This window comes from Alosa sapidissima, chromosome 12 (genome assembly GCF_018492685.1).
Source record: "Alosa sapidissima isolate fAloSap1 chromosome 12, fAloSap1.pri, whole genome shotgun sequence".
NCBI lineage: Eukaryota > Metazoa > Chordata > Actinopteri > Clupeiformes > Clupeidae > Alosa > Alosa sapidissima.
Genome location: NC_055968.1, coordinates 27,986,587 through 28,011,220, shown reverse-complemented (window position 1 = coordinate 28,011,220; position 24,634 = coordinate 27,986,587). Strand labels below are relative to the sequence as shown.

Sequence of the window (24,634 nt, the reverse complement as noted above, 5' to 3'; positions counted from 1 at the left end):
CATTTTCCCATCCTGTTGCTTATCCTGATGCCTTTCATGTTTTACCCTATTTGTCACAACTTTGGGTCCTTGGAGAGAGAAAAGAGTCACTTAGTAAGTGAAATATTAGAGAACTTCATCAAACAAAATTGTCTAAAAAATTCGACAATTTACTTAAACTATGTGTGTGAAATGATGGTTGTCTCAGAGGATTATTGTTCCGTTCACCAGCTGTCTTTGAACCCGAGAGGGGTCCATGTAGAGAGGGTTTTAGAAATTGTTTGAAGATAAAAGTATGCCTCAGACCAAATGAGCTCTCTTGTAACGAAGGTCACCAACACATGCTACAGGGACGTATGAGGAGGCTCTTGTGTGGGAGATTCTGTCATTAAGAGGAAGGCTGAAATGGCTTAAAGTTTCATCAACGGCTACAAAGCCATTGACACATTCTGTGTCCTTGTTGGCCATCCCTCACTTCTAGTTTGAAAGTCTCGTTGAAGAGTGTCGGAGATTATTTCCCTGAATGAGAAGCTAAAGCCTCCTTCACTGATGTAATGCCCAGGCAATTCCACTTATTTTCTTGCACTTATGATTGAACTAGTAAGTATTCATTTGTATTCTCTTTCTCTCTCTCTCTCTCTCTCTCTCTCTCTCTCTCTCTCTCTCTCTCTCTCTCTCTCCACTTTGTAGGCAGTTTTTGACTGTGTGGTCAACTCTCTGAAGAACGTTTTCAACATCCTCATCGTCTACAAGCTCTTCATGTTCATCTTCGCCGTGATAGCTGTGCAGCTTTTCAAAGGGAAGTTTTTCTACTGCACGGACAGCTCCAAAGACACGCAGACGGACTGCAAGTAGGTGTTCATCCAGCTGCCTGTGTGCAATGATACAGTGCATCATTCTGGCCTCACCCATATTTAATGTTGACAATCAGGATACAATGAAGCATTACCCTCTAGGGTCCTTTGCCAGGGATGTTGTTTTTTCAATGAGAGAGAAGGCTCAGTTGCCTTGACTGAGTCAGGGTCAATTTAGATAGTATTTCTATCTCCCTTTTGCACTGAACAGATTTATATAAAGTATGAGGCACAGAGAGCACAAAATCAATCATGTGTACTATGGGTCTGTTGCTTCTGCCCTGCTTGAGTCGGCTGATGATGGTAATCACCAGGTGTACAGTGCCTCTTAGCTTAGGAACTGTGGTGATTGGCAAATCAAATATGAACGATACTGTCAAGGTGAAGTGGCTTGGAGTGGGGGAGTGTGTGGTGTGACGTCACGCCGTCTCTTTCAGGGGATATTACATCGACTATGAGAAAGACAAGAAGGAGGTGAAGAAGAGGGAGTGGAAGAGGCACGACTTTCACTACGACAACGTGGTCTGGGCCCTGCTGACCCTCTTCACCGTCTCTACAGGCGAGGGCTGGCCACAGTGAGTATCCACACCCCCATAAAAATAACATTTATAAGACAAGATGAAGGGCTGTTGTAAAGTGTGATTTATGAAGATCATCACTTCATGAATGCCCTGACTTCTAGCCTGTCATCTCTCATACGTAGTAATGGCAGGGCTTGTTTATCAGAAAAACAGGACAGATGAAACCTTCTTGGTATTCAGTGACAAAAAGCTCCTGTGGTATTCAGTGACTAAAAGTTTAGTGAATGTAAAATAAACACTGAACATGCTAGTAATTAAATGTTTGGGTGGAATGACATATTGAAAGGCACAATGACGCCAAGAAGGGCTATTTTAGCTCATTTGTCCCATGTCCACACACGTGGGAGGAAGTGCAGTAGGTCGTTAGTAGGCCGTTAGTAGGCCGTTAGTAGGACACATGGGATCATGTTTTTTTTTTCTCTCAGTCAACCACCCACAAAACAATTTCCTGTCATTCAAGATGTGTAATAGTCATGCTCTCCCTGCATGTTGTTGTAATAAAGTGAGAGAGTTCGAAACAGCATCATGTCCAATATCCCAATATGTGGTTTAATATTCTATATTTCTCATTAGTAGATCACTTTCTACAAAAAGTTCAGTGAGTAAGTAAGTAAGCCGTGAGGCATTGAGTTGTTATCAAGAGTCTGTTCTAAAGATTGTATCATTCTCCGGTTCTCAGGGTCCTGCAGCACTCAGTGGACGTGACCGAGGAGGATCGCGGTCCCAGCCGAGGGAACCGGATGGAGATGTCCATCTTCTATGTGGTCTACTTTGTGGTCTTCCCCTTCTTCTTTGTGAACATCTTTGTGGCCCTCATCATCATCACCTTCCAGGAGCAGGGCGACAAGATGATGGAGGAGTGCAGCCTGGAGAAGAATGAGGTACCAGAGCAGACACACACCTGTGTTCAGAACATCTACTCATTCTCTCTCTCTATAGATAGATAGATAGAGAGAGAGAGAGAGAGAGAGAGAGAAGGAGAGAGATAGAGAGAGATGTAATATGTTTCTCATATATAGTGCCCGAGTAGATGTTCCAAATTATGTCTGTTCACTCTGTTGGCAGAAAGTTGACTGTATCATATTAAATCGATAGCTGCTATTTTACCAAATATTGACGAAAAGAAGACCTATGAACAGGGCTGTGTCTGTTTTGTTAAGGTACATGTACCTTTTTGTCCAGTTCCCTCTCGAGTCCAATGGCGAAACAGTGTGGGTAACTGGGACAGTTTGCATTTCACTATTGTTCACCATCAGCCTCAGGCCGTTCTCTGCAAGGGAGAGGTAATTCTTCTAATTATTGTACAGCTGTGTTTGATCATTTACAGCTTTCCAATCAGGGCGATGGAACTATTCAGTAAAAACATCTGGTGGTCATATTTTTTTTATAATGAAAGCATCTGTGGTCCCAGTTCACATACTGTACAGGCACACAGACAAACACACAAACAAAAGTGCTCGCATGGATACACACACAAAAAATACACACAGCTCATATCACACACACTGTAACATTAGCATAGTATTCTCCATCCTCTTGTGTAACATACCCACAACTGTGCAAGACAGATGCCCTCAGTGAACCCTGAACACACGCGTGGTGCACAGTCACTACATCTTGTGCCCGTCACACTTCCGGCCACTTCCTGAGGCATGTGGGGTGGAGGACCAGAGCTGCCCTTCCGAACTGTGTTGTTTACCTCTTGTTATCACTCGTTGTGGTAACCCCCTCAAAGGTCCACTCTTAGAACTTGACCTCACATTCCATTCCATGGAAATGGAACACTGTCACAGTTTTGTGTGTGAGGGCCATGGGTTAACACTGGAATGTTGCGGGTCGTTTAAAATGACCCCACTCAGGTGAAAGAGCTTCACTCTCTCAGCTCCGTTTGACAGCGGATGATGCGAAGGGCCACCGTCTTTCATGGAAAATAGAGTCTTGGACGCCTACGCAGACGTCGCATAAAGATTGCATAGTCTGCCCCACCGAAAACCCATTTGCCCTCCATCAATATTGACCCTCGCAGGCTCATTTCAAAAGTTCCACTCATATGTAAACCCCTTTCAAGAGCCAGCAAAGCAAGCAATCCAGTGCCTTTGGCTAGTGTGAGGTTGGCTTAGTTTTCCACTCACACAAAGGGTGTAGCCTGGGAGCGAGACTCATTGTGCTTTCTGCCCAGGGCTTCGGCACAAGCGGCTAGCAAGACAGACATCTCTTTTGAAGTTTCCTTCCCTTGACAGTAACACCAATGTGCTCTCTTTGTCTCGGCCTCTCCCTCTGCTTCTCTTATCTTCCAGAGGGCCTGCATTGACTTTGCCATCAGCGCCAAACCACTGACTCGCTACATGCCCCAGAACAGGCAGACCTTCCAGTACCGGCTGTGGCACTTTGTGGTGTCACCCTCGTTTGAGTACACAGTGCTGGCCATGATCGCCCTCAATACCATAGTCCTCATGATGAAGGTGAGTTGACGTCAGGTCATTCAAGGTCACCCCTAGATCTACCCCCCATACAGGCTCAGACCATTCCCATTGTTGCTCCGCAGTGCCCCCTTGCATCACCTTGTTTAACCCCCTAGCAAAAACATCAGTCTTACATTACATCTCAATGCAGAGCGAGACAGTTTGGTGTTATATTTGTCATACAGCTCACTGCAGACATATAGTTGTTGGTTGCAAAATCTACAGGTAGGTCTTACAGATGTAAGATCTATTGGCCAGACAGATGTATAGGCTAGACATCCCAGGCAGGCTTGGAGAACATTCCCAAACAACTCCCAAACATTTTGCCTAGACGAACGTGACTCACTGGTCATTAAATATTGATGTATAGCCTTGAGCATTTACTTAACATACCAGCATGAGCTCTACCCCTGGGCTGCCTAAAACACTGGGCGCTGTTTATGGCAAACACAGTACAGTATGTGTGCGTGGTATGTGTCTGCTAGCTGCGTGTCTGACAGTTGTTTCCACACCTAGGCTAAAGTAAATGTTGCCACCCAGCTTGGCAGCATCAGATGCTCTGGGAGTGCCTCACCATGTCAGATATGCAAGAGGGATGATGGGTGTTGGCAGGCTTGGGGGGAGGGAGGATGTTGCTGACATCAATGGTTGAGATCAGTTCATGGATGTCACTTTAGGTCACAGCAATGTGCCATGCAAGAAACACACTCTGCCACTCTTTTGTCTCTCATCCCTTGATATTTCAGCCTGGTTTCCTTTCATTGTACTTTACCTCATTCTCTCATTCCATGTGCTGTAATTCAGGCTTTACCTCAGGTACAGGATACCTCACATACAGTTTACCCTGTTCTCAGGGATGTAGTGGTAAAATAAGAGGTGGGTAAACTATGAATTCTGTTATATGAGTGAGATGGACTGCGCCATGCGGTATCAGATTTTTAAAAAAGACATTCAGAACATCTTTGATGATGGTGGAGGTTATTGTCCAATGTTTATAACAATACCAGGGGTATTAAATGATTCCTAGAGTGTTGATGAGTGTACATATTGTGAATGTAGATAATACAGGGGCAGCCGTGGCCTACTGGTTAGCGCTTCGGACTTGTAACCGGAGGGTTGCCGGCTCGTACCCCGACCAGTAGGCACGGCTAAAGTGCAGCTTTAGCAAGGTACCTAACCCCTCATTGCTCCCCGGGCGGCGCTGTTGTTGCAGGCAGCTCACTGTGCCGGGATTAGTGTGTGCTTCACCTCACTGTGTGTTCATTGTGTGATTCACGGATTGGGATAAATGCAGAGACCAAATTTCCCTCACAGGATCAAAAGAGTATATATACTTATACTTATAAATTGTGATGTTTGGATGTTGCAATTGGTGAATAAACTCTTTTGAGAGGTGGATAAACTCTAATAAGAGGTGGATAAACTCTATTTCTGAAATTTCAGAGGTGGATAAACTGTGTTTACTTGCGTTTAGCCTCCACTACAACCCTGCCTGTTCTCACCTCCTCTCTCTTCGTGTGTGTGTGTGTGTGTGTGTCCGTAGTATTACTCGGCCCCACCGGCGTACGACACGGTGCTGAAACACCTGAACACGGCCTTCACTGTGCTCTTCTCTGTGGAGTGTGTGCTCAAGATCATGGCGTTCGGCTTCCTGGTAAGTGTAACCCAGGTCGTAATTCGTCCAGCGCTCACGGCCCTCGAACCCGCACACCTCCACACACAACGGCATGGGAGTCGAACGCCCTAACCACTGAGCTAAAAGCCCAGGCTTCCAACTCAGCGGTTAGAAGCGTTCTCAAGGTTATGGTTGTGAGGATTTACACGGGCAACTAGCACACTAGCTCAGTTCGCCTCCGTTACATAAGCACAGGTGAAATTTCCACTCACATCAGAATGAAGTCAGTACAGAGCTCGGATGAAAGCTGAACACCTCTGTACTGACCTTTATATATATTTCATATATATTCAATATATTCAATATTTCATGTCACTTTATCTCATCGGCTGTTCTGTTACAGAACTACTTTCGCGATACGTGGAATATATTTGACTTCATTACCGTCCTTGGCAGCATCACTGAAATTGTAATGGTGGACATGCAGGTAAAAGTAAATATTTTTCAATTCCTCAGTCACCCTTTAATTTAAATAAAGAGCCTCGGAAAAATCCGCCTTTAAACCCACCTGTCTTTGTGTGTGTGTGTGTGTGTGTGTGTGTGTGTGTGTGTGTGTGTGTTCCCCCTCTGTGCTCTCTGTGCTGCCAGTCAACATCCGTCAACATGAGCTTCCTGAAGCTCTTCAGAGCAGCTCGGCTGATTAAGTTGCTCAGACAGGGCTACACCATACGAATACTACTCTGGACCTTTGTACAGTCCTTTAAGGTCAGTAGTCCTCTTTGGCAGCCTCCTGCCATGATGATGCATTGCTTACTGATGATTGCTTAGTGATTATTCATTCATTCATTCATCCATCCATCCACCCATCCATTCATTCATTCATTCATTCATTCATTCATTCATTCGTTCATTGACTGTTGGATGGATTGCATGAAGGCCATTGCACCCCGGCGCCAACATGAGTGCGGCGCACTCCGCTTTCGACAATCAATTACATCCGATTCCATTGTTCTCAATACAACTCCGCACACAAGCGTAGCACTTTGCCACCACCGCCGCTGTGTAGATTAGGATTCAGTTTTATTTTGTTGCCGCTGCTCCATAAAATCCATTGTTTTTCCAGTTTTTGCCATTTAAAAAAACGTCGCCACTGATGTGCGTGGCAAGTGATGCCGATGTACACAGGGCTTTAGTCATTGTTATAATCATGCACATTGTTGCAGTATTCAACATCAACTTCATTATCATTAAGGTCGTTGACAGTGATTTGACATGAGGCTTCCCTTTCAGGCTCTACCTTATGTGTGTCTGCTCATTGCCATGCTGTTCTTCATATATGCCATCATTGGAATGCAGGTAAGCGCACCTGATACTTTGTGATGCATCTCTTTTCCAATAGCGTAAAGTCAACTTACGTCTATTTGTCGTTGGCAAGAAATTACACCAGTCGTACCAAACCAGATCAAATCCAAATCATACCAAATGCCAATACCCACATATGAGTCTAACATGTCACACAGGTTTTTGGAAATATAAAGCTGGATGAGGAGTCTCACATCAACCAGCACAACAACTTCAAGACGTTCTTTGGAGCTCTCATGCTTCTCTTCAGGTACGGCAGCACACCGTCTCACCCTCCGTCAGCCCACAGAGCAGCTGTCACTCACAAGCAGAGCTTAACGTTCTGCAGGCCTCCTTCTGGGCCATGGGGAAAGTGGAGAAAAACTTGGGTGAAAACACTCCAGGATGTGTTTTACTTTTTGTATTATTCGGTCTAATTGAGTGTTATTCTGCTCACAGAGTCTGTGGTACAAAGTAGAGCAAAAAACTAAAAGAAGGGATCAGAGTTTACACAGCATGTCAATACACTATAAAAACATAAAATATCCTCAGCCCACCAGTGTTCGGTCTGAAAAACAGTTTTCGTCAGCGCCTTTTGCTAGGAGACGAGTGGGCAAGATGTAAGAAGCTGAGAGCTGTGTTGTGTGTGCAGGAGTGCCACGGGGGAGTCATGGCAGGAGATCATGCTGTCCTGTCTGGGGGGGAAGGACTGTGAGCAGGACCCCCTAAACAAAGGAGGCTGTGGCACAGACTTCGCCTACTTCTACTTTGTCTCCTTCATCTTCTTCAGCTCATTCCTGGTGAGACAGAGAGATGTACCAATAAATGCACAAAATATGCAGAATCACACAAATACATACTGTATGTATGGGATAATGTATGAAACGCCGGTCATTATTGGGAAAATAAGTCCCAAAAGGGCGAACCGGACCCCGACGCTGCGCGTCGGGGTCCGGTTCGCCCTGTCGGGACCTATTTCCCGATAATGACCAGCGTTCTATACATTATCCCTTACATAATGACCGGTAGAATGACCGGAAATCCCATTCAAGTCAATGGAGCGTTCTAGTTGCATTGTGATGAGCCGTATAATAAGTATACATACTATAGATTTCTATACATTTTATTCAGACATTTAGGTGCACACCACAAATTTACATGGATTAGTTTGTTTTATACATGTTTAGTATGTTTTGTTTTAGCAAAATAACATTGATCATAATCGGTTTTCACAGTTGACAGCATAACATGAAACTTTATTTGCATCCATGGTTTCCTCCTCATGTCCTCCACTTAGATGCTGAACCTGTTTGTGGCGGTCATCATGGATAACTTTGAGTACCTCACAAGAGACTCCTCCATCCTGGGCCCTCATCACCTGGATGAGTTTGTGCGCATCTGGGGCGAGTACGACCGTGCCGCATGGTGAGCAACTACTTGCATTTTATCCATAGCTATTATCCAAAATCACAAAGCCAATGCTGTTCAGCACAAATGCAAGAGGAACTTCTGAAATTATGATCCATTTCTTATGCTGAATATGATTAGAAAAAGATTTGTGAAAAAGATTTATCATTCTTTGCTTCATGGTTTGTATTTGCATTTGTTTATATTTGACATGCTTGAAACAGAGATACTGTACATATGCTGTGTAGAATGCATGGAAATCTTGTGAGTGTTTTGAATATCTAATTTAAATGTTATTAACCATTGCTATAGGGTGTTTCAGCAATGATGGGTGTATAGTAATGACATTGTATAATAACTATTATTTGATTGTATGACATTCAGAAATAATTTCTGTTATGTTATGTATCACTTTAGTGATACAGTACATGAAGTACATGAACAGTACAGACTGTTGTATTTGTAACTATCTTGAGTTTATTTTTGTCAAATGCCCAATCTCACGTATCCCATTATACTAAAATAAGATATTATGTGCATGCACATTGGAAATAATACTCTATTGTATGCAGTGGCCTTGTTCTTCCCTAAATAACACAGGGCCAACATCTGTTTATACAACCAAAAGCATGTGGGTGATCCAGCTCTGACAAGATTAGTCCCCAACTCCTGTGTTTCTCTAACAGAATGTATTTTGCTTTCCAGTGGAAGGATCCACTATAAGGAGATGTACAAAGTAGTGCGTGCAATTTCACCCCCTTTGGGCTTTGGAAAGAATTGCCCCTACAGGGTGGCCTGCAAGGTTTGGCTCTCCCCCCGCAAGATTCCCTTACTGACCCCCCTCCTCACACACCCCTCTCTTTCCCAACACCCCAATCTCCCCTGAAAAACTCATTCCTACCTCACTTACCCCCCCCCCCCCCCTTAGTTCTCCCTCTCCACCTCTACCCCCCTTTCCCCTGCCTGATACTGGTTCCCTCCCGTCCACCCTTGGCCTTTTTGCGCTGGTGGGGTAACGCTCTCCTCCTCACCCAGAGAATGACAGTGCGTGGTCCTGCAGGGTAGTGAGGCAGCTCTTCAAGTGGCATCCACACCAAATCACTGCAATCAGCCAACTGAGGCGAATGCTACTAGGGCTGGGTATTCTTCTAAATGACTGTCATTGTGGGGACTTTTGTGCTCTGGTGGCCCGAGACAGTGATTGTTGTGGTTTTATTTTGGTGTGGATGGTTCCACAAACACCAGCCCCCCCACCCCCTACCCCACCCCACCCCACCACTACCACAACTTTTGGGTTTGTCAGCATTGTAAGAGCCCCCCCCCCCCCACACCCCAAACTGCTGTTGTTCTTCCAGCCCCAGGAGTCTCACCTATCATCTCTCTGTCCATACTTACAAACAACCAGCTTCTCTCCTCAGCGATTTCTATGACTGCTGCGCATAGAAAGACGACAACCTTTTTTTGTTTCTCATTTTTTCGAATTTAATCTGTGTTGTTGCTTTCACCCTCCACCTCTTACTCGTTTTTTCTTGTCTCCCGTAGTGTGGGAGTGCACTGAATAACCCTCCTCTCTTTTTTCCCCCTCTCCTGTTTTTTTTTCCTTTCTTTCATCTATTCTTTTCTCTGTGTTCTTTTTGGAATGTTTACCTTCTCTGTTGCCCTCCCCCCCTCCTCCTCTTCCTCCTCGTACTCTTCCTCATTTTCATTGCTCCCCAACCTCCACCCCCAGTGGCCGCATTCATTACACTGACATGTACGAGATGCTGACGCACATGTCTCCGCCTCTTGGCCTGGGCAAGAAATGTCCTTCCAAAGTTGCTTATAAGGTAGTCTGAGCATACTTACATATTTACATTTTTTGTTCTACATTATTTTTTGTACAGTGTCATTCTTATTCTACACAGACTTAGTCAAATAAACAATGCCAGCAGATGTCACATTCTTGGCAACCTTTTGTTGGATCAGTGATCACCGTTAGACCATTCGTTTAGCCTACATCTGGCACAACATGCTGAGAGTGCTTGTGAGAGGATAAGCATAATTTGTTGGCTTTGTTTTTGTTCAGTGGTTAGTCATTCTTTGTTCTTTCATGTTTGTGTATTTGTTTTGCTTGTTTGGTTGCTTGATTTTTGTAACCGTAAAATTCAGCACAGAGATGTATTGATTTTCTCAAAAACGTCAATATCAGTAGTTAGACAAAAGGGGAGACCGGCAAAACTTCAATATGTCACCTGTGCTTTCAAAGTTGCCTTTCTCTCCCTCTTCCTTGGAAAAATATAACCTCATTTTCACTGTCCGACCTTTCGTCCAGATGTATAGATGTATGTTGCATAGTGGCTCAGTAGTGAATATAAGCATGCTATTTTTTTCTCCACTTGTTATGGATCAAGTAAGACAAAATAGAAGAAAAAAAAAAAAAACACTAGAAGCCTCTGCCCCATAACTGTCAAGTTTCCAGTCTTAACACATTGAGGCCACATCTGGGCTACTTTTAGACGCGTTTTTTGACCCCCTCCTCTGAATGCGCATGCCTTCTCTTCCCCTCCACTCTCCCTTTTCTGTTCATCATTTACCTTTTTGGCGCATGGAACAAACACTTGGTTCCTCAAATCATGGGCCTCAGTAAGGGCAGGCTCTGCATATTTGTTGAATACTTCCATTAATACTGTAATGGCCAGAGAGATTAGAATGATCTAAGCTTCCTTAATAATCAAACAATGTCAACAAAAGAATCCTGAGAACAATCAAACTGGGCCAGCTTTGAGGAACACAGCTTAACGTTCTCATAGAGCCTGGCTAGAACCGTCAGTATTGCATCACTTCTATCCACCCACCTGTGGCCTAGTACTTGAATGAGGATATTTAGTTTTCTGAGTGACTGTATACCATTCCATACATTTTGATATGATTAATCTATTTAGCCACAAATATTTCAGTATTTAGTGTGTTATATGAAACTGAATGCATTTAGTATATATACAATAACTCCACTTGTAATGGCTGGCTAGTTTGACTCGACGCTGGACTTACATGTGTCTTTCTCTCCAACCCCTCTCCGGTGGTGCTGGCTCTGGCCCTTGGCTACCACAGAGGCTGGTGCTGATGAACATGCCTGTGGATGAGGAAATGTCCGTCCACTTCACCTCCACACTCATGGCCCTGATCCGCACGGCGCTGGAGGTCAAGATCGCCCGAGGTCAGACACGCACACAACACCATCAGCCCACCTCTAAGCCCCCCCCCCCCCCCCAGTTCCAAGCCATAGCAGCCTGGGACCTAATAACAAGCTTCTTTGTCACAAATAATGACTTGACTCCTTGACTGATGTGCAGGGGGAGAGGACAGAGGCCAGATGGACATGGATCTGCAGAAGGAGATCAGTGTGATTTGGCCACATCTCTCTCAGAAGGCCTTGGACCTGCTGGTGCCTATTCATAAAGGTGAGGTGCTTCAACAGGCTGGGAGTGTGGATAATTCATTCCAGAGCATCTCTTGGCTAGATTTCTGCATTTGTTACGGTTATTCAACATGCCCAAGGTGGAACAAAAGTGATGAATTCAGTGCATTTCGGAATAGTCTGTCTAGATATTGCATTTTTAGTTATATGGAAACCCCTTATGAATATAAAAAATAGTTTCTGAGCCTAAAGGGCCGTTCACACCAAGAATGATAACTATAACGATAACTTTAGTCATAACAATAAAAGTGTCCACACTGACCAACTATAAGCAAAGTCTCTCCTTGTGTTAATGAATGTGATGGCTAAAATGTGATGGATTCTGATTGGCTGTTAACTTTTTATTGTTCTCAAAATCACTCTGAAAGTGATCCCCAACGATAACGTTCTTTATGTCTATGTTCATAAGCGAGAACGATATTTTTTAATAGTTATCGTTATAGTTATCGTTCTTGGTATGAACGGCCCTTTATGCACAACGTGTCTTTTTTGCTTTGCTTTTGTTTTTGCTTTGCAAACCAGTCTTACTTGTCTACAATGAATTTTGTAAATTGTAAACAGTTCTCACCATCAGAAAAGAAAACAATTGATTTTCTTTCCTATGTAGTAATACTATAGTTATGCTATAGTTAGCTTAAAAAGAGCAATTTTCACAGCATCTCACTTATTTAATGTGGCGTTTTTGTGTTATTTCAGCCAGTGACATGACTATTGGCAAGATCTATGCAGCTATGATGATAATGGACTACTACAAACAGAGTAAAGCCAAGAAGTTGAGACAGCAGCTGGAGGAGCAGGTGCCATTGATGTTAATTGAATTATCCACATTACTTCTCTAATTAATATACTTAGTAAACATTGTCACTCACCCACACTGTGCGTTTTTAGAGAAAGATGATATTTGCCTTTTTAAAATATGCTTTAATGTGGTGTAATATGTTTTTGTGTATCAGTTTATACATATGGGGTCACTAATGGATGTATCTGAAGTGCATTCGACTGGATGCCAGTGCGATGGGTGGTGATGGTCTGTCTTAATTCACTGTCCCTCTTGTACTGTCTCCCTCACTCCCTGCAGAAACATGCCCCCATGTTTCAGCGCATGGACGCCTCCTCTCTGCCTCAGGACATTCTCAGCAATGCCAAAGCTCTACCATTCCTCGCTCGCAGCACTGGCTCTGCCCTGTAAGCATTGGGTCTGTGTGTGTGTGTGTGTGTGTGTGTGTGTTATATTTATGTGTCCCTATAAGTGTGTGTGTGAGTGTGTGTCTGTTTCTGTCCATATATATTTATGTGTGTGTGTGTCTGTGTCTGTGTCTGACCCTATATATATTTGTTTGTCAAAAAAGGAGAGAAGAGATCCGAGGCACTCTGATATATAAATAAAAGTCCTTTATTTTACTCTGGACCTGCCGACGCGTTTTGGTCGCTTCCGACCTTCTTCAGGGCTTAAAGAAGGTCGGAAGCGACCGAAACGCGTCGGCAGGTCCAGAGTAAAATAAAGGACTTTTATTTATATATCAGAGTGCCTCGGGTCTCTTCTTCCTTATTCCTCTTGGTCCTGATGAGCACCTGATTCTGGATGTCTACTCCGTCACCCACTGAAGCAGTCACTTTTTCTCTCTCCATATATTTGTTTGTGTTGGGGTGTGTGTGTGTGTGTGTGTGTGTGTGTGTGTGTGTGTGTGTGTGTATACGGGCATTTGTTTTTCATCCCCACATATTTATGAACGTGTATTTGTGTACAAGAATATATTATGGACCATGTGTATAAATGGACTATGTGTTTATATGTGACATGAAAGGTATGTGGTTTAGTCAGGTCCCCTCCTTTACCCCCTCTTTTCTCCATATGGACCAGGGGCGGATTTGTGGCCTTGAGTCCCATTTCTCCGCAGGAGTTGTTCATGTCGCCTATGACATGCCATGATGTGGAGGAGCAGGAAGAGCCGTATCACCACCACTACCACGGCCATCACCTGCACACTATGGTAAGATGAAGGGTGGAGACATAGCCGTTCAGTTGCAGATAGTTTCTCGTGGGTTTTATGAAGACACGGGAAAGCACTCAGCTGAACACATCTGGTCTCAAGGAGCACAATTTGAAATGGGTCATAACATTCAGAAGGTCATACTGAAAATACATGACCATTTTTGTATACTGAAAAGAAATTACCATGGATTTGAGTGCATCAGTAAGTACCAGATGCAATTAAATGTTTTGTGGGTTTCCGATTCAGGGTTGTATTAGTCATCTTTGTCAAGTACATTTTCTAAAACTGATAGTTCCGGTCCTTGATTGTGATTGGCTGAATTGCGTTCGATGCCGTTGTAAAATGCAGCATAAACATACACCTTGACCGCATTTCGTTCTATATTACTGCGCTACCATAATGATACAAAGGTTAAAGTAACTGCGTCTCGATGTAGAGAAAATATATTTCTTGGCGGAAGAGTGATTATCTATGAATAAATCGGTTCTATTTCTAGTTGCTGTGCCTTTACTTTATGAAACTTTGCCAGGTATTTATAGTAACAGTTTTAGAAAAGCAATAAGCCACTCGAGTCTGTAGGTTACACTGATTCTACAACAGCTAGCGCATCGTGCCTAACAACACCCCTTAGCTGTTGTAGAATCAGTGTAACCTACGGCCGCTAAACCCTGAATTGTACAATTTAACCCACCACTTCCTTTACCCCTTAGGTGAGGATTATTTCTTTTCTAGAATTAAGTTAATGCATAGATAAAAAAAACTATATGCAACAGTATTTTTAACTTTGGTTTTGGCAATATTTTGTGTATTATCACCAGTAAGATAATACAGTTAGCATTCTGCACACGGATGCTTAGCAGGTTAAGGGCCAGCTAAAGCTCTCAGTGGGGGCGGGTTCTTATGTTCGATTTCTTATGGATGATTTGATGGGCAATCACTATGTGTTCATGTCATCGTCAAGCTCTCGTCCAAAGGGACATGTCAAAGTGCCTCCACCAGTGCCAACCCCCCCGTTACTCACGCATCAGCCTCACTGTAAAAAAAGATATGTCACTTCCATCAGTCCTGGCCATCTGGGTCCCAACACAAAGCATCCATCTCCTCCACAATAAACAGTATGCCTACATGCCAGCAGCTCATACTAATGATACAATGATTTAATCTGGACTGGGAGAAGAATGTCTGGCATGTAACCACTGTAATTTCATTTACTGTTAAAAAATATTTATATTTATCACAATGTCATTATCTATGTACTGTACTTACTTCTAGATTCAAGATCTAGGTTGCATTAATGCACTTTGTTATAAGAAGTGCTCACAGATTCTGTAATGCTGATGTTCACTGAGCTTCAGCCATGTTCATGTTATCTTGTTGTAATATAATTGTGGATAGGTTATAATGGTTTTAGAGGCTTTTATGTAGGATTTCTACATGACTATTCCCTAAAACAAAAACAAGATAGGTATGGCAGACCATATCCAGATTCAAAATGATTTTGGCTCTATGTTTTTTTTTTTCAAATGGTAGGCAGACAACCAAATCATTTCAAATAAACACTCTCCCACGCCATGTTGTAGCTTGTGGTGTAATTGCCTCCTGCGCTAATTAGGAAGGGCAGCCATGCAAACCACACAAACAAATAAAAATGTGCATGTTGTCCTCAGAAGCTCACCCATCCTGCTGATCCCCATCCTGAGATTTTAAACCATTTGTGTGTCGCTGCTGCTCCTCTTTCTCATCCATAGCAGTGAGCGCACACACACACACACACACACACACACAGGCACGCCCTGCATGTCCATCCATAGCAGTGAGCGCACACACACACACACACACACACACACACACATACACAGCCACGCCCTGCATGTCCATCCATAGCAGTGAGCGCGCGCACACACACACACACACACACACAGCCACGCCCTGCATGTCCATCCATAGCAGTGAGCGCACAGACACACACACACACACACAGCCACACCCTGCATGTCCATCCATAGCAGTGAGCGCACACACACACACATACACAGCCACACACCCTGCATGTCCATCCATAGCAGTAAGCGCACACACACACACACAGCCACGCCCTGCATGTCCATCCATAGCAGTAAGCGCACACACACACACACAGCCACACCCTGCATGTCTATCCATAGTAGTAAGCGCACACACACACACACACACACACACACACACACACAGCCACGCCCTGCATGTCCATCCATAGCAGTAAGCGCACACACACACACACACACACACACACACACAGCCACGCCCTGCATGTCCATCCATAGCAGTAAGCGCACACACACACACACAGCCACACCCTGCATGTCTATCCATAGTAGTAAGCGCACACACACACACACACACACACACACACACACAGCCACGCCCTGCATGTCCATCCATAGCAGTAAGCGCACACACACACACACACACACACACACACAGCCACGCCCTGCATGTCCATCCATAGCAGTAAGCGCACACACACACACACACACACACACAGCCACGCCCTGCATGTCCATCCATAGCAGTGAGAACACACACATACACGGCCACGCCCTGCACGTCTTCACAGCATTCACACCAATTCACCATTCCGCTCTGACATCCTCTTTTTGGAATGGCACCCCCCCCCCCCCCCTTGTTCAACTCTATTTGTTTTGTGTATTTGTTAATTTGTTCGGTGTTATTTCTCTCACTTGAGGTGTTTTTTTTGTCTGCTTAAAAGAGAAGTAGAGTACTTTTTTGTCTTTTGAGTATGCATTGGAATAGTACATGAGATGGTGATTTTTGTTTTTCGAGTATGCATTGGAATAGTACATGAGATGGTGATTTTTGTTTTTCGAGTATGCATTGTAATAGTGCATGAGATGGTGATTGACAAGGCTGTTGAGGAATCACCAATAGGCTCAGATAAAGGTGCCTCCCCTAGAAAACCAACAAAGGCAAAAGAGGAGAGCGCCAGATATCTTTATGGGCTTCTTTTCTTTTTTAGAATGCCTATTTCTGGCATACTTGTGTGGTGTAAACACAGACTTCTCTCGCTTGTGTTTTCCTCGGTTGTCTTTATTTTCCAGTAAGGCAGCTATGAGATGGACCTGTCTTTGTGATGGGTCAACAGGGGCTCTGTTTGCTTTCCTCCACTGAGCCTCTGGCTTCGCTCCTTTTCTATAGAGTGGCACTAAAAAACCTAAACTCAGTGCGTCGTCCGCTTTCTAGTTTTTGTAATGAGAAGCTGTTAGAGATTCCCTTTCAGTTTGTTTTAAAGGTGCTTTTGGAGGTGCACTTGTATGTGATGGTAACGGTGAAAGATGTGTTTTCAGATATATTCATGCATGTTTTCTTTCCCAAGGAGACTAGTTGATTGCCTGGACAATATGTGTCCACTTTAGAGTGAAAGGGCAGAGCTGATTGCCTGGGTTGTATGAGCTGATGATGGTAATCTGAGTTTGAGGTGGTTTTGGGAGTGTTTTTCGTATTGTGTATTTTTAATTTTATTTTATTTTCCCTTCCTCGGTGTGACATTCCCCCTCTGAATTCTCTCCGGCTTCATTCCAAGCTTTGACCCTGTGTTTCTGCTCCTGGTGTTCCGCTCTTGGTGTTCCGCTCCTGGTGTTCCACTCCTGGTGTTCTTTTCCGCTTGTGGCGTTCCAGCTTCCTTGCTTCCCACCCGCTGCTGTGCCTTGGCCTCCTCCGCCCACACAAAGATCTTCCTGAGGACAGGACAGGACAAAATGTCCCACATGGTGGTACTGGCCACCGCTGTTATTTATTCACCAAGTGGAACAGGCAGGTGTGGGCACAGTTCAGGTTCAGTCTCGTTAATAAAGACCACATCCCTGAGAAAATCACCCTCTGTTGGGGACAGAGAATGACCGCTGCAAAAACTCTGTCCTGCCTCTCCTTCCATCTTTCACCCATTGGAAATCTGCTGTGTCTCTCTCTTTCTCTCCTCTTCCCTCTCTCTCTCTCTCTCTCTCTCTCTCTCCTCTCCTCTACTCTCTCTCTCTCTCTTCTCTCCTCTGACTGCCTAGGTGCCGGAGAGCAAAGACTTTAATCCCATCCTTTGCCCCACTAACAGGCAGGGCTCGCCGCTCGAGGTGCCTGGCCGGGCAGTGTCCATCCGGGCCTCCTCGATGCCGCGGCTGGCTATAGAAACACAGGTACAGCGGCAACAAGTTGTCAGGGGCAACGCAAGCCCCTGTGTGGGTCAGCTGGTTTGACTGGCCGGTGCTCTTTTGGATTTCTACAATGGCTACACTGCAGTGCATATGTGGATGTGCTTTTCATTTTCATATTGCTGTTTGAATAGAGCTGTCAATTCCATACTATAGTGCTGGCTCTTTATGAGGAGAGACAGAGAGAAAGAGAGAGAGAGAGAGAGAGATTAGTTTGAAATGTTGTTTCATTGGGTGAGTTGAGAGTTGAGGCATAAGGGATCTGTTGGTGCCTAATGCAGACATGGTGCAGTGCTTGCTCTCTCTCTCTCTCTCTGAGCAGAGGTCTATTAGTACAAGGTGTGCTGTAAATGTCCCATGTTTGTTCCCTAATGCCACAATGGTTATGATCAGCTGGATTATGGAACACAGTCAATGAAATGTGTTAAAAAGCATCATACTATTTAGTTGAAAGACCTGCAGTGTTTTTACAAGTGCCTGAGATTGATGTGGAGAATCCTGATTGGAAAAGTGCCTTGTTGCTGTTGTGTCATCAGTGTGTGTATCTGTGTTTGTGTTTGCTTGTCATGTATGTGTATGTGAATATCATTTTGTAAGTCTTTCTTGGTGTATTTGTTGATGTGTGTATTGGTATATGTGTTTTTAGCAATTATCTTGTGTTTCTCTTGTGTCTGCATGGGCTTGGACTTCACAGTGTTGTTTGTGGATGTACAGTATGTGCTACATATTTACGCGCAAGGAAAATATAAATGTGCATGTATGTCTATAAATTCTTCTGTGTGTGTGTGTGTGTGTGTGTGTGTTTGTGTGTGTGTGTGTGTGTGTCTGTGTGTGTGTGTGTTTGTGTGGCAGGTACCCACTGAGAGTACTCTGATGAAGCGCTCTTTCTCCACTATTGGAGACCAATGTGTGAATGACCTGTGGCAGGAGGAGTACTCTCTGGAAAGAATCAGCCCTGACCAGCTAAACAGGCCACGCCAGCGCAGCTTCAGAGGTCAGCAACTCTCCATTATCTCTCTTTCACTCGGAGCACATATTGTGTTATGTTAGCTTATGTCATTTCATTTCATTTCATTTATTTATTTATAAGGATAACACACATTAATGAACATTTCTGTAAATGTGCCAGTGTCAGCCAGCCGGCTAATTTTCAACTGCAGTCCTTTGGCAAGATGTGGTAATAAGCATCAGTTTACTCGGCCAGATTGCTCTTAAATGCCAAGTTAGTAATAAAAATGTGAAGTCATCATTTGACTCTGAGTTCCTTATTGACCTTACGACTTTTCTTTTTTTTATATACGTTCATACGCATACACGTTTGTGTAGCTGTCAGGTCTAACCTCAGAGAGCAGTTGGACAAGGAGAGGGGACGTTCCAAAGAGCGCCGCCACCTCCTCTCCCCGGACGTGTCCCGCTGTAACTCGGAGGAGCGCAGCCAGCACCCGTCACGGGAACGCAAGCAGTCGCGCTCACCCAGCGAAGGACGGGCACGTTCTCCGTTGAAACAGGTTGGCTGATGAACGAGGCCAGTGACCTGTCTGACAGAAATGTTTGTGTGTGTTTGCGTGTGTTGAGCTTGACCACTCTGCTCTTTCTGTCGTCTTGGTCTCTGTGTTTGTTGCTCATCAGGGGATCAACTCGGCGAGCCCCAACCCGTCCAACTCAGAGAACAGCACCCCCCGTGGTCGCCGGCAGCTCCCCCAGACGCCCTCCCGGCCTCGGCCGCACATCTCCTACTCCCCCCTGGTGTGCCGAGCGCAGCTTCCCCCTCTGGCCTCCGCCGAGGCGCACCCCAGGACTCAGACAGAGGCCGCTGAGGCCGAGGAGCCTAGGCTGGGCGCAGGGCTGGGCGCGGGGCTGGGACCGACCCAGGGGCCCTCCGCGGTGCTCCCGAGTCTCGCTGCCCCAGCGACGGTGGCCCTTCACTCTTCCCCCCAGCGCTACATCTCAGAGCCATACCTGGCCCTCCACGAGGAGCTCCACAGCCTGGAGGGGGCCAGCACGGAGGAGACTCTCACCTTCGAGGCGGCCATGGCCACCAGCCTGGGCCGCGCCAACACCATCAGCTCGGCGCCGCAGCTGCGCCACTCCTGGCAGGTGCCCAACGGCCACTTCCGCAAGCGCCTCGGCCAGGCGTCCCCGAGCGCCGCCTGCGACCTGCTGAGCGACACCGACGAGGATGACCGCTGCTAGGACCGCGGGGAAGGAACGGAGTGGATGCATGTTCGCCCAGGAGGACTGAGGGACAGGTGAACCCCTAAAAAGAGAGAGTATAAAGGATGAAAAAGAGAGAGAACGAAACACAGAAATAAAGAAGAGAAGAGGAGAGGCCAGAAGTAAGAGCTCGGGTCATAGGTAGCTAGACTTCAACCATGTGTTTCAACATGTTCTGTGTTCTGTGTGTGGGAACTGAGCTTCACTTGCCAAAATTGCAAACAAAATCTGATCTGCGAATGAGTGGGAGGCAGGCACAGGCCTCAGTCTTGCTGATCAGAGATAGGGCTGGGTAGTATATCACATTTATCAGATTGATTCAAGTTTAGATTGAAAAAGATCTATGTGAAAAATGTCCTCAATTTTCCTCAGCTGTCTCTCAAACACCAGCAGCAGGACTTACCATCAGTTTAGAAGACGCTGCTTTTCCAACTGGCTACTGTTTTGGTTGCGACTTGCAGAGCTGCGCAGAATCACCATGCACACAAATATAAATGTGTGCTCACAACACAGTAGCCTAGAAATGCGCTATATAAATAAACTTGACTTGACTTGACCATTTGCATAGGTGGTGTAGGTTCTAAATAGATCATAATTAAGTTACGCTTAATTGACAGGTTAAATCGATGGCCAAATGGGTCATGCCATGACCTGTTAGACACATACAGCCCTACAGTAGTTACCGGGGAACAATGTAGCTTATAGTTTAAAAAGTATTAAAAAATCATCTGAGCACTGAACATTTTGCCATATGCCATTTGGCCATATCGCCCAGCCCTAATCAAAGAATAGTGCTGAAGTGAAGCTAAATGTCCTGAAAAATGTCATTCTTTTTACATGTGGGTTCTTTGCTGTACAGCTATGTTCTTTGGGGCATCAAATCTTTCTCTCCAGCCACATTTGGTCTCTATCAAGCTGAGGCGTATGAAGCTGACAAGTATGAGGAATGTAACCCAGACGTCGTTCCCTTTGCTATTGCCAGGGTAAGGCATCATATTTCGCCTTCAAACTCGGCGAGAAAGAGAGAGAATGTGGTATGTAGACCTGTTGGCTGTCCTTGGCTGATCCTTTGGCGGCTGACACATCAAACACAGCAGCCCGAGCGCTTTTGTTCGAGCCGCTACGCTTGTATCTCTGCGTCACTTCGGCAGCAACCCTTCTCAGGCTTTTTAAACTCTTTCAGGTGAGGGTGAGAGAAACAAACTCCTAGCCAGCCCACTACTGCAAAGTCGCAAGGCTAGAAATCCTTAAACATTACCTAAGGCCCATGATTCATTAGTGGTGAGAGCTCTGTAGCATATTTAGTTCCTGTTTCAATTCGTAGCTAATCTGTTGAAATATAAATGCAATTTTCTGGTGGTATATTTTTAGGATCTGATCTTTCTTAGTGGCAGTGGATCACTTTGTAAGACGTTTGATGGTAGAGGAAGCTTGAGTGTCTGCTGTGAATAGACTTGAAAGAGAAGGTTTTGTAGGCTAAATCCCATATTTGTCCATTGTTTTAATGCTTTTTCAGAAGCAACAGCTCCTTACCAAATTCTATCTGAGACTGAGTTGACTCTCTGCTTCAAAGCTCTGGCAAGCATGTGCAAGCTGGGAAGAATGGTATAAAAATTGGGTGTTGTTTAAATGAGTTTGGTCCATGTTGGTCTCTGTTGTCACAAGTGTTGAAGGCATTGTTGCAGTAATTTCTCTCAATATGACACAGAGTAAGTGACACTGTCGAATTGGCAAAGACTTCTGTGCATCTTGAAAAGCCTGCAAGTTAGATGATTAGAAATGATGATAATCCGAAACAACCCTTTAAACATAAAGTGTAAACAGGTTGTGCACTGTGGAGTCTTGAGTGGAGAGGTTTGAGAAACATATTGACCCATGGCAGTAGGAAATATCATTTCACTAGATTGTGCATGTCCCTGGTAAGCGTTCTGGCCTTGAATGCTAGAGCTTCACTGAAGAAAAACTATGGCTCTTGTAACATATGTAAACATCACAATGTTCTGGACAAATCTGAAATGTCTCAGAAGCCATGTTTAGTTTCTATTCTTCTGTAAATAGAAAAGCCATGTCACAGAATGTCTCTTTTCCCTTGGGTCAGTTAATCCAATAGTTTGTCCTAAGCATCCATGCATCATATGATCATCCCTGTTTTCTCTGAATTTCTTATATTCATAAACCACTGTAGTAATCACCCATCTGCATGTCAGTATTTCATAAATACTCTCATACCACTATTACTCAACAAACATTAGCATCTGTTTACTCTGAGCGCGGTTGGGGAGGAAAAAATGCAAATATGGGGTTGAACTCATCTTGCTCTGTGTCCAAAAACTGTAGCCGTTCATTAGAATGTGAATGTATGCTCTTGACCCTGATGTAGTTCTTGTATTGGTGTGGACGGTGAAGGAGAAGGTCTTTGAGACTACTGGATTTAGTATGGCCAATGTTATGCCAGATCTAATTTGTGGAACAACTGAGCATTGTAGTCTGGGTATTGTAGTTTTCCATCAGATGTAGCAAAGATGGCATTGTATCATAGGCTTCACATGACTATGAGTCAGTCATCTTGTTTGATTCCATTGAACATGAAAGAAAAAAAGAGATACTATTTTTTATTTTTCATATAACTCCATAAATGTGGCAGTGTTTTGGTTCTATCATATCATTGAAGATGATCGCCATAACTTCTGTTGTACAAATTTCAAAACTGAAAATCTTTTTGGTTTCAACCTAAACTTCAGTATTTGAATGATCTAGATCCAGATTTTTCAGAAACAAATGAAAAACAGTTATTTTCCCATTCAACAACAAAAAAAAAAACAAGAATTTAAATAAGAATTTATATTCCATGTATTGTGTTGTAATTTGTTCCTTTGCCATGTTTTCTGAAATGTGAATAGGCCGTATTTGGTACATGTCTCTCTGGTCCTTGTGGGTTGCTGTTCTGTGAACCATATGAAATTTAAAGGGTTGATGTTGCACCTGATTCTCTGGTATAGAAAAAGTACTGCTTTTTACATATGTAGTATATATCAGTGGTTCTCAAAGTAGGGTCCGGGGACCCCTGGGGTTCTGTGATCTATAGCCAAGGGGTCCGCAAAATAATTTGCTTTAAATGATAAAGTTGTGGTTTATCATTTTAAAAATTAGATCATTTTTAAAATGATAAATATCTAAATTATTTTAAAAATATCTATAAATGACGACCATTTTCACCAAAAAAACCCCAGCAAATTGTGTCTATTTGCTCTAACCCACATTAACTTAACTTTAACTTGAATCACTTCACTCAGGTCACGAAGAATCATTCCTACTGCTGCTTAGCTTGGCTTATTTGCCAGCTAGCTATAGCTGATGAATATTGAGAAATGAGTCAGTGTACTGTACGTCGTCAAGTGACGCAAAATCCAAAGTTACACACCTGCAAGAAAACACCATATTGAACCTGGCCACAACTTCAGAGAATACAAATGGCATGTGCTCAATTGTTACGTTTATGAGGGGGTCCTCAGAATTAGTCTCCCCCACGAGGGGTCCTTGGAACCAAAAAGTTTGAGAACCCTTGGTATATATAAATACACCGGGGGAAATGTCTTATTTATTGAACTGTTTATATTTCCATATAGATGCCTATCTTAAATTTATTTCACTTTGTTTTGTGAATGGAGACTTGTTTGCTTATCTGTCAAAAACAACCACAGCAAAATTATAACAAAAAAAACCTCTTTAATAAAAATGTGACTAACCAGCTTTGCAGGCATTATGCTTTTTTGTCAGATTTTGTGAAACATTTCTGTCAGGCTTCTACATTTCTCTGGCATTCATGGCATAGGTTTTGTTTTTAGCCATAAATCATCATGCACAGTGTAAGGAAGGTAAATCAAAGATCATGTGCTACATTGTATTTGCCAAATCAAATAAACCATCGGGGTTTTGCTTGGAGCTCTTTCAAATTTCAGCTCTTTCTCATACCTAAACTGAGAGTAGTGAGAAGCAGTACAGTGTGGAGGGAAGCATCAGAGATCCCGATCTAACAGAAAGCAGGCTCATCCAGCAGGACAAGCAGGACGCTCCTCTTCATGGATAAAGAGACACTTTGGAACATTGTTGGGGTGTGGGTTCTCTTGGTGACCAGCTTCAGAGGTGTACTCTGTCAGAATGCCCCTGCTACTGACTCACAGGCTGCTGTTGGGGCAAATCATCACTGCTCTCAGCAACCACTACAACAACACCGGGCAGAGGACATACGTGGATCTCTCCTGCCAAAAGGTAAAAACTTCATTTAGACTATATTTGGGATTTTTGTTGCACTGTTTCATGTCCTGAAGTGCCGTCATTTCTCCAGCATGAGAGGTGTCCTGATGGAGTTTGCTGTGTCATCTCAGAATAGATCTTATGCATTTTGAACAGCTGAAATCTAATCATCATAAGTTGGGAGGACATTTTTATCAAGAAGCATGATGGCAAACTGCTTCCGAAGATCGAGTTTTGTCGTGTCATCAATGATACTATTTTCTGTCATTGATGTCTG

The 24,634-nt window shown here is 44.1% G+C and overlaps 1 protein-coding gene across 9 annotated transcripts in view; it reads left to right on the top strand.

Moving 5' to 3' along the window:
- LOC121677771 (voltage-dependent R-type calcium channel subunit alpha-1E) overlaps positions 1-23,872 on the top strand; it is a 154,355-nt gene extending 130,483 nt beyond the window's left edge. For 4 of the 9 annotated variants that reach the window (XM_042056756.1, XM_042056752.1, XM_042056759.1 and 1 more), the window contains 21 exons: positions 670-830; positions 1,271-1,408; positions 2,094-2,295; positions 3,712-3,876; positions 5,420-5,530; positions 5,895-5,984; positions 6,140-6,256; positions 6,782-6,847; positions 7,012-7,103; positions 7,485-7,632; positions 8,130-8,257; positions 9,969-10,065; positions 11,330-11,435; positions 11,572-11,679; positions 12,393-12,493; positions 12,775-12,881; positions 13,558-13,687; positions 17,746-17,874; positions 18,742-18,883; positions 19,216-19,397; positions 19,519-23,872. In XM_042056756.1, coding sequence (XP_041912690.1) covers positions 670-830; positions 1,271-1,408; positions 2,094-2,295; positions 3,712-3,876; positions 5,420-5,530; positions 5,895-5,984; positions 6,140-6,256; positions 6,782-6,847; positions 7,012-7,103; positions 7,485-7,632; positions 8,130-8,257; positions 9,969-10,065; positions 11,330-11,435; positions 11,572-11,679; positions 12,393-12,493; positions 12,775-12,881; positions 13,558-13,687; positions 17,746-17,874; positions 18,742-18,883; positions 19,216-19,397; positions 19,519-20,082 — 3,084 coding nt within the window. In that variant the 3' untranslated portion in view covers positions 20,083-23,872. Of the gene's footprint in view, positions 1-669; positions 831-1,270; positions 1,409-2,093; positions 2,296-3,711; positions 3,877-5,419; positions 5,531-5,894; positions 5,985-6,139; positions 6,257-6,781; positions 6,848-7,011; positions 7,104-7,484; positions 7,633-8,129; positions 8,258-8,944; positions 9,042-9,968; positions 10,066-11,329; positions 11,436-11,571; positions 11,680-12,392; positions 12,494-12,774; positions 12,882-13,557; positions 13,688-17,745; positions 17,875-18,741; positions 18,884-19,215; positions 19,398-19,518 lie in introns of all 9 variants that reach the window. The other 5 variants (XM_042056758.1, XM_042056754.1, XM_042056757.1 and 2 more) reach the window with 3 other exon arrangements.
- The last annotated feature ends 762 nt before the right edge of the window (positions 23,873-24,634 follow it).